General features: G+C 43.3%; 1 protein-coding gene across 2 annotated transcripts; it reads left to right on the top strand.

The window, feature by feature from the left end:
- The first annotated feature begins 7,580 nt into the window (after positions 1 to 7,580).
- Positions 7,581 to 10,090, top strand: BCIN_05g00620 (hypothetical protein). Of its 2 annotated transcripts, none has more exons than XM_024692797.1 (2): positions 7,581 to 8,741; positions 8,830 to 10,090. In XM_024692797.1, exons 1-2 carry the CDS (start codon positions 7,748 to 7,750, stop codon positions 9,348 to 9,350), a joined length of 1,515 nt encoding a protein of 504 aa, XP_024548579.1. In that variant the 5' UTR covers positions 7,581 to 7,747; the 3' UTR covers positions 9,351 to 10,090. The 2 variants fall into 2 exon arrangements, with proteins under 2 accessions (XP_024548579.1, XP_024548580.1); XM_024692798.1 differs by having other exon boundaries at positions 7,581 to 8,777.
- Positions 10,091 to 10,569: the final 479 nt, after the last annotated feature.

Genomic DNA, 10,569 nt, shown 5'->3' with positions numbered 1-10,569 from the left:
GAGGATTGTAATGTGATGTGATGTGATGCTATGTGATTGAGAACCTTTTGATATTGGATAGAGGAGAAGGATCTGGAGGAACTTGGAAGAGAGGTTGAATATCTCGTTTATTCCATTCTGTTAATAGGAGAAGATAATAAAAGAAAGGAGAACAGGGAGGAAAAGAAAAGAGGGCTTTGATAATATAGGTGATGAGATGTGCGCGATGTGTTACGATATGAATTAGAGGAATTTCAATCATTCATCTCGTGAATTATGATCCAGAACTACATTATAGAGATGAGGAAACCTTAATAGAGATCTTGATGCAGATTTGGCTTCCTGGATTTTCTAATGAGAGAAGGGGGAAAAGGAGTATTTTAGAGATATGAGAAAATCCTCATGTAAAGTTCTCACGAACGCTTCCTGCATTCTCCTTTTCGTTACTTTTGAAAAAATATCTTTAGATCTTGTAGATGAAGAGAACATTGTACGGGAATTGAGGTATGCAATCATAACCGCTTAAATGTTGAAAACGAATTCAAATATTTAGCGATTCAAATATTGTAAAGTATTCCCCAAAGAGTCATGTTATTTTCAATCCCTGGGATCAGAAGAGAAATAAATTAAATTCTAGTGTAAGGTGCCCAAGGTGGTTTAGAATTCTTGTATCTGGGAGGGTAAATATAAAAGGGGATTCGAGGAATAACTCCTGAGATTTTGTTTGAAAGATCCTACAAAATTGGGCGTTAATAAGTGCTGTGCTTGTTGTGTACACGATCCTTGATTTTTTGTCAAGTTGATATGGGCTCTGAGGTCGAACTCTGAATTCCAGACTTGCGGTAGGACAATTTGTGAGAGGCGCATCGTGATGCTAATTTTGATATTGGGAGACTTGGTTTCATATTGCATACCTAATGGATTATGTATATTCCCAGCAATCTAAAAATAATAAAAGTTGGTGGGAGTTCAATAGAATTACACGCACGCTCACTTATTCTAGACTTCTTCTATGGTGTTTTCCACTTGCTTTGCGATTAGGACGTAGTGGGGAGGGTTCTGTGTGTTGTGAATTGGAAACTTGTGCTCTGGTGAAGAGAAGGCGATGAAGGATATCATCTTGATGAGATTATGGTTACTGACCGAGCATTCTGATTGATTTCTATTCCCCGCAAAGAGGATCTCATACAAATACCCCCCCCCCTGTGAAGAGGTAGGAAGTGAATGTGTGTGTTTATGTATAATTGTACCGCAAGAATGCTCAACGTTCGCATCAAGCATTGAAGTTATCACCAAATAGATACACCTAGACTTTCATTATTCAATCCAATTCCGCTGAGGAATAATTCATTTTGTCTTTGAGGAACATTCATACTATTACTACTTCATCGTCTCCGTATCCAAATAAAAGAAAAGTGATTTACACGTCAAAATATGAATATTCATTTAGGCGCAAAGGGAAATATAGCTCTGGCTGTATTTCTGGGCTGCGTGGATAGGAATATATCGTGAGCGCCAATATGCGCAATCCGTGTCAGCCTCCCTCATTAATCTCAGTGCGCGTCTTTGAGTTCTGAAAGATTGTGAAATGAAATATTACGAATAAGCTTGACATCTATTTAAAATGCTATGTGAGGCTATAATGTGTGGCAGGTGGCAGGTGTACAAGTCAAATGGAGACAACCATGGCAATCAAGTAAGCCTAAACAAGAAAGGTATGTGATTCTGGTGTTGTAGTAGACAATAGAGGAAAATATTGTTAGTTTCTTCTCTGTTGTGGGATGAGCATTATAGAGTATGGGGGGATGGCGGCATGGGAGATTTTGTCGGGGATTCTTGTAATTATTGGTATGATGGATTTCTATAGTTTAATTGAAACTTCTATCATGTTCTAGTATACAGAAAAACACGATGGAATAATATCGAGCTACTAGTGCTATTGGCGAAGATATTCGTACCATAAATTTATTTTGGCAACTGCTGTATAGCATTCATGACGCCAATTGAAAAACAGAGAACTTAGAGATGCACTGAAATATCATGCTTTACTGTTATTAGCAAATGCTACTTCAATGTTTGAGCACATGGTTGCTGTATATTCCTTGATGGGATTGTGGCTAAACTTTTGGATTGGTGTTGTGGATGTACGTTGAGTTATGAGAATCTCGCTGATCTTCTTGTGGAATACTGGGGGATGGAAAATGGAAATGGAGATAAGTGGGCAAAAAGGTGGGCATGAAGTTAATAGAGATAAAAGGCAATTTGCACGAATGGTTTTGGACAGATGGTATTGGAGTACCTCCCTCTAACCCATCAATTGTTTTTGGTCGTAGAATTTGCGCTGAGTGTGGCAGAGGAAACTTCGGAGATGGAAGATACCCACATGGGTTTTGTGCTTGTGAGTAGTCTTTTTAGAAGCAGTGGAGGAGAAACACCCTTTACCCGTCGTTGATTAGCTAGCTAGACTAAAACATGAGGCTAACTAGCAATTTCACCTTCCTCGCCGTTCACAGAACGCTTTGGGATTTAGTGCGGGAAAGCATAATATCTTGAAACGCAAGAAGAATGAACAGTTGAGGATTTCACCTCCGCTAGATATACTATCCATGAGATTCCATCAGCCCCAGAGTCTTTAGAAGATGGAGTACTTGTATAGTAATGATGTCAATTATACCGCACTCGTATTCCAGCTACAACTGAAAACTTTGTTGTGACTGAGCATCTGAAGCGAATGGTTGTAGATTCGATTGACTTGTGCTATTCTTTCACACTAGTTGCAAACTTTTGCCTTTTTTTCATCAATGTAGATACAAGCGCATGGGAGCCAAGAAGACGTGCTTGTAAAGGTGGAGAGTATGAATCGAGCTTCGATTCGTGAGCAGTAATTGCTGTTCTCAAAACATGGACTTTAAAAATTTCGGAGAGGGTAGATGTAGGCTTCGTGGAGAACATGACTCGATTGGAAATGGCAGACGCAATCTTTTGGGGCTCAGCTATTGAGGCTTTTGACGCGGAAACTGGTGGCATTAGACTGAATGACAGTGCCGATCTCAGAGCTATCTAGTCACTGAGCCACTAGGCTCCACGCGTTTTCCAAGCACATGGCTGACTCATGGCGGCGTCATGGCAGCTTAGGGCACCGGTCACCTGGAAATTTTCCGGGGCAACGTCCGTTCGCACTCTTCCCTAAGGACTTCCGTGACCGGCATTGAGTGGCGCATGAACAATTTGTGACTAACATCCAAGGCATCGTTAGACGACCACATCGCTCGTTCTGGAAGTGGTAAGATGATCGTCATCGTTCAAGGCTGAATGTGGATTTTTGAGGTTACCTGAAGGTATGGTTTCATGTTGGCGTGAGATTGTTCATGAACATTGATGGTTCGACCGGTGTTCACATTTAACCTACCGGGATCCATCGTGGTTAGCGATAGAGTATTTCTAAACATATCCGCCAATTAATGTGGAAATGTCAGGGCAACAAATCAGCATTTGAAGTCCTCAGGCACACGAGCTCTCTTTTCCTTTGGCGGCTGGAGGGGTGTCAATCCTTCTACGTGCCCCCATTTTATGTCAACCGAAGCGGGGTTTCCGCATGGGGAAATGACCGAATGAGGCAGAGATGTAGCCGTGGATGTGTATCGTATCAAAATCGTATTGGACTGTATAGGAAGTCACTGGCGTCTCCGAATTGCAGCTAAAATGCATTTGGTATCTGATCGGCCCCAAAGATGCAGAGATGGCTCGATGATTCGCCACATCTAAGGATCTTCAAACTCAAAGTTAAAACGTTACGAGTACAAGGCGAGAGAATGATCGACACAATGCTATCTGGCGAGGATGCGCAATGCTTATCGGATGGCCTGTCAAATGGTGTCGGTTGTGATAAATCGGGCACGGGCTTTCGCCTAGAGTTGCAAACTTGTAGATCTCCGAACAACTCGTTCCCCGTTCCGAATGTGTTTCTTTTGGGCAGTAATCATGAGTATAAATACCTAGGTAATGAGTAAAAACTTTCTCATTGTGGGTTTCTGTCCCGATTTTTAATATAAAACGCCAGAAAAATCGTATGATTCAAGAAGATCTACACTGTCTAGAATCGTATGATTCCCACCGAGATCTGCAGCATTTCATACGAAAATTAGATATTCTCAATCTACATCATCTTTCGCACGTGACGGAGCGGACTGACAGCATCAAAGAGGTTTGGTCAAAAATAGCTAATGGAGTCTGCATGTCCAACTCCGCTAGAAGAGTACTTGCTTGGCTGGATATCGATAGGTGCAAACGTGGAATGATCCGCTCAAGCTTTACTTGAGTCGAATAGTAAGGGAATTCTACACCTCCCAATCTAGGCATCGCAGCTTGGGCTTTTTTGAACTCAATTCCAAGGACTATGTCAGTGTACGAAGTATTTAAGACCAATACGATAGCAATGTGTGAGCGTATGGATGTATGCTGCAATCAAGAGTTCGAACAATAAAGGAAAAGACCGACCGACCTATCTCGTCAGCGGCACGGTTTTATACATGATCGGGGAGGCTGAGATCACTTCAATTAGACTGGCACTTTGACCTTTTGGAGGCTCGAGTTCTATGCATAACCGTCCCTTCGCAGTAGCAGTCTCATAAGCACAGAAGAAAGAAAGGATAGCAAGGACTAAAAGGGACGAGGAAAGCGTCAACCAGGTTCATGGGACACAGGGTATTGAACGGGTGTTTGAGAACCTCTAATGTCTCAATTTGGAAATCTTCCTAAAACTCGAAGTAATTTTGATAGACCTCAAACTTTAATGCTTTAATAACACGGCTCATTAAAACTTCATCTTGGTTCTGGTTTCGGTAACTTCCGAGGTTTCGGTCATTCATTTAACACATCCAACGTACTTTGGTAATGTTTGAGATTAGCCCCCAAAAAATGCGTCATGAAAAGAATATTCTCGAACATTCAATATCGATAGAATGAATTGTTTTAGTACACTTAGATGGGATTCCATGTGCTGTAATCGTACGGTTATGCTTTTTTTTTTTCGAGAACAAACCTCTTTTTCCACAACTACACACCGCCTCACCCCTTTTTCTATCCGTGTCTCTCTCGAACCAACGGTGTAGAAATTAATTTGATTGATTTAATATCAACATATGCACACATGAAAAATCTTGAAAGCAAGAATATAGACGCATGACAAAGCTGGTTGACTAACCAGTACCTACGTAGTATTTCGGGGATGTTGCATCAAGCTTCAAGCACCAAAAATTACCCGACGCCCCTTCATCTCTTACAAAGTTGGCAGGCGCCAAGCCACAGCACCCGTGATCTTCTAAAATTTAATGATGCTTTGAGATGCTGGCCGTTCGGAGAAATTGATTGCGTCGAGGACCTTCGGGTTGGTTACTGTATTCCGCAATTTTTCTGTTCTACAGAGGAATAAGCATGCAATCATATGCATCAATCCCACGCGCTGTTGTTTCCCTGCCAATGATGATTACTATTAGAAACAAAAAGGAAACAACAGAAGCCTGCAAATCCCTACTTTATGTAACCAGCTGAACATAACGCCGACCTCGGGAGCTCAACCGTGCCTATTAAGGAAGATTCGACAGGAATTTACCAGGTACCAGGTATCCAGATATACTAGAATGGAAAACAAATCTTGAAATCAAGTAACACGAGCATCGAAGCTTTGATACTCACCAGTCTTTTGCTATGTGTGTTGACGCGGTACCCCCCAACTAACAAGCTCTGACCATTTTACTATAAGGAGATTGCCAATCAATGGAGACTCGAGAACCTACAGCTCTGGCACATCACAAAACAGGACAGTGCATTGTCGGAAAATAGGAATTCTCCATATTTGGTAATTAGAAGTCTCTTCTGTGATACTCAGCTACTAACCTAACAAGGCTTATAGCTCCTAACTCCTAACCAAGTATTGAGTAGAAAGCTCTAGACAAAGTTGGCACATACCGAGGTAATAAGGTTTCGCCTACTACAGTAGTTAATCTCTTCACAAATCCTGAAATGAGCACAAGTGACAAAAAGGTATTCCATTTCTCTTGAACGCCATCATCATTATCAGGTCAGATTTGATTGTCTGGGAGATGAAGTGGTCCTTTCATAACGGAGCTTAGCGAAAACTTGATGCTTATTTGAAGCGAGACCCTATTTGGTTGGTCCAGACCCGGCCCGGTCGAATTTGATGATCTGCCTTGTGTTTCAAAGAGACAGGATTTAACGACCACCGATGAACGATCAATACAGATCTTTCAAGACAACCAATCAAAGCCTGATCATAGAGACCCTACAACTGTAAATCATACAAGGTAAGAGATTGATGTGGAAGCTAAGTCAGTCTCGCAATTGTATCGAGTATGGGGCGACCTGACATATGGACGCTAAAAGATTTAGACCAACCAACTACGTTTTGAAATGCCAGTGATGTGAAGAGCCTTCATCCTGGATATGATCGCGCACTTCAAATGGATGAGAGGCCATACACCTCCCACAACCCTATCCCTGCAAACCTTGCGGTAGGTGATCGCGCTTTGAGTAGCCCCTCCTTCAACCAGCGACTACGCAGCCTAGTCAGACGTATACCTAGGTGAGTGGGTGATCACTCTGAGATGTGAGGAATTTCCTCCTCACCAACTTTTAGCTCACATATATCCGTAATGCTGTGATTACTCAATTCCCTCATCAGGAACACATTCCACCCGAGATGGACTCTGACCATTTAAGACCCTAGCCTTGGCAGGCATAAGCTTCCATTGATGCATTCGACTGTTTCTTCTGTGGCCCTATGGACAACCTCCCCAGTCCATAAAGATACTTCGCTACTTCGTCTCCACCCCAATCTCAGCCCCAGGCCTCGGGATCCAAAACCTAGCTGGTAATCGACCACTGGCACATTACACTTTGTATTCCAAGATGCCTTGGTGAACCGGCAATACAAGCACCTCCCTCTCACACGCGCATCTTCATAGTCTGCCACTGCCATTTCGGATAAGGTATCAGTCCATTCACACCATAAGAAAGATCGGGAGCTTGTTCATTTAGTGCTTCCAAGAGACTTATTGTTACCCTTTACAGACATGGAAAGTCAAAACAGTAAACTCGAAAAGCGAGATTCCCACTTGCCCCACCATTCTCGCTGTTTGTAATATCGGAGCTCGACTTACCCCTGCTTATTTTTTCATTCCGCACTATACAAACAATCTTGAGCTCAACGGCAATTTCACTTGACTATTCCAAGGTTGTTATCACTATCCGTACCGAGCGTTTAGTGGGATCATTCTTCAACGCCTGCCTCTCCGCTCCGTTCTTCTGGCTCACAACCAGTCGATCTTGTACTTCTTTTTGACAAGCACACGACTTTTGTGTACACACCAACTTTTTCCCTGACGATCGTCCCTGCAGTCAACGAACCTTTCAGTCAATTTCCAGATCTAGAGTCAATACTCGTAGCCCTGTGATTCGCGAACTCAGATTAAGCTCCGCAGTCCCACAGGTTACTAGCATCCCGAATCCCGGATTCACCTGGAGTACTTGATACTCACGGCTGAACCTAGACATTCAATTACAACGTACGAGTTGGCAATTATGGGTGAGAAGTGTGGGGGGTGATTCTGGTTCTACTTAAAAGTTCGACTGGTCCATGTGCTAGCATCTGCCTATTTGCACCTCAACGTTATCACTTTAAAGGTGCTTTTTCTTTCACACACATTTTCATTTTCCTTATTTTGGCTTCAGTGAATGCCTACTTCCCGACATGTTACTCACGATTAAACAGCCAGTCCACCACGGCTATAAGTCTTTTCATGACTATTCCCCACCAACACCACCATCTAGCTCTCGTTTCCCCCCGGCGGTGACAACTACTAGCTCTTCAGTCTCTTTACCAACACCATCACAATCTCTTCCTTCTTTAGCACTTACAAAATCAATAAACATGTCCACTCCTCATCGTGGATTACCCCCCATGACATTACCACAACCACCACAACCCCCGCAGCAAGTAGTCCAGGCATTGAATCAGCCAACGGGCTCTTTACAGTTACCAGCTCCACCTCAACAATGGCAAGGCGCTGAAGAGTCTATGAGAAATTGGCTTCAAGCAAAGGCCGAAGAGGATAAACGGAAGCAAGAGGAAGAGAAAACGAGGCAAGAATCACTGAGGCTGGAGCAAAGAAAAATCGAGCAGGACATGCTACGAACGTCCCTGACGGGAGGAATTCCCCCGTATATGATTCCCATGGTATTTGCTGGAATGGGGGGTGGAAATTTACCTAACGCTAGCTTAGAATGGGCCCAACACTACATGGCTCAAGCACATCAACTGCAACAGCATCAAGTCCAACAGCAATTAGTGCCTGGACAAAGTCAGCATACTTCACCAGAACAACTACAGCGTGGAGACTCTCGTCCGGTATTTGGAAGTCAGCATCCAGTTCCTGTCACTTTACCCTCAACACCTATAGGACCTACGGGCCCAGGATTTCTTCCCAATTATCAAATGTCCCCAGCCTCAAGATCTAGACAGACTGCAGGATCCCTAGCTAGAGCAACAGCAAATTCTCAGCTTCCAAGATTAAATACAGGAGAAATGCTCATCCAGCCACCTCCAGCAGCTTCTAATATGCAAATATTACCAGGGCAATCTGGCCATCCATTAGCACAATCGCAAAGCGCCCAGCAGCAACAAGAGCCTCAATCTTCGCCTTCAATTTACTTTCATCATTGGCAACCACCCACATCACAAGCAGGTACGAGCAGCACCCATCAGCCTCCGACACCCTCAGGCAAGCTTTTATAATTCATCTTTTATTTTAGTTGTACTAATTATTTGACTAGATCATGTTTCTTCACCGAAGAAACGAAAAGCGACAGGGCCGCAACAACCAGCCCCGCATCCAACATCATTGCCACAATATACTTCCCCTTCGTTCTCGCAGACAGGATCTTCCGTATCGGGTACGCCATCAAGCAGACGCCGTGGGCATTCAAGGAACCGAAGTGACGTTTCAGCGCGTGGAGCTGATTCATACGGCCGCCCTTCGAGTCGTCATAGACACACCGAAAGTGGTTTCAGTACTCAAAGCCTAACTTCACCAGTTCACTCACAGAGCCAAGAGCAAGCCTCGAGGCCCGCAGAGCCACGCAGGCATTCTGGCGGCTCAAATACTGTGTCATCTTTGCTCGAACAAAGCGATTCCAGGCCGCGCGCGCACTCTCAAACCCAAAGCCAACAAAGCCAGTCTCAGCGAGACCGAGAACGTCATTACTCTGGAATATCGGAGATTGGACGCGAAGAAAGGACCACAGAGGGGGACGAGGCACGACGTTCTGGTAAGCGAAACGATGGAAGAAATTAAACACGTTTCAGAGACCTGCCGATCATTTACTTAGACGGAAATACTATTCGCCAACGAATTTCTCCAAAGCCACAAGACAACCGATTTTACAACTTTTTTCTATTCTTCCATCATCGAATATGCTTTGTCCATATACAGATGTTCATTTTTCTCTTCTATTCTTCCCTTCGATATTGATTGTTTAGAAGATACCCATTACTTTGCGCGCCTTTTAACTTTGACTTTGACTTTACATTTTACCTTCTGCGCGTCGAACTCTTTTCTAGAGCATTTGTTTTTATACTTTCTGTATATCAGTTTTATTGCCTGTTGACAGGGAATTCAATTCTTGTATCACTGATCCCTTTTGTCTTCTTTTTTACCTTTAAACTTTTTGTTGGGTGCCTCAGCAGCGCCATTTCTATTCAATCTCGGCACTGGAATTCACAGGGCTGGTTCAACATTGCATGTACATACTTATTTCGATTCTTAATCTTGTGGTGGATGTATATCCCAATTCGGGCAGGTATATATAAGGTTTAGGTCTCGAGGCGGGAGATTGAGATGTGTGGGAAATCAATCATAGGTAGTCAGGTACCAAAGAAGGACCTACGGGGTTGGCCTGCACATTGTGTCATTTCTTTTGACATATGCAAATCACCCCAGATGAGAAATCAAATTCAAATAAGCAATTTCTCAAGAATCCTTCGTTCCAACTTCCACGCCCAATTCAAAGTGTTCAGGCGACAAGAATCGTGCCAAGTGCGTCATGCAGCCTAATGAAGGCAGGAAAAACTTTCTTCTTCCTCAGTCAGCCACTTCAACCAAAAAGCGTACCTTCATCCTGGTCTGGACCTGGAAGAGGAAATGGGCTGTCAATACCCATGTTTAATAAGAGCCGCAAGTATTAACTAACAGGCTGGAGTCAAACAGTTGAGAAGTAACGAATATAATTATGCGTGTTTCAGCGCGCAGGAAACCGAACCATGGTCAGCGCGGAAATGGTAAGCAGGGATTCGCACGGCTTGTATATTAAACTTTGTTGAACTAAAGTGTGTGTAATTACAGTTGTACAGTAGTTTATACATTAATGGGCGCGTACAGATATCTTTCAGTATCATGCGGACAGGAATAAGAAAAAGGAATAGCTACAGGTCAGGTACTGTGCATATTCTAATGTACTAGGCTTCCGCGAGTTAGAGAGTACTTCAACTCAGCCCACTGCTTACTCCTTAACTAG

The sequence above is a fragment of the Botrytis cinerea genome, chromosome 5 (genome assembly GCF_000143535.2).
Source record: "Botrytis cinerea B05.10 chromosome 5, complete sequence".
Taxonomy (NCBI): domain Eukaryota; kingdom Fungi; phylum Ascomycota; class Leotiomycetes; order Helotiales; family Sclerotiniaceae; genus Botrytis; species Botrytis cinerea.
The sequence above is the reverse complement of the archived record's forward strand: the minus strand, read 5'-3'. Positions and strand labels throughout refer to the sequence as shown.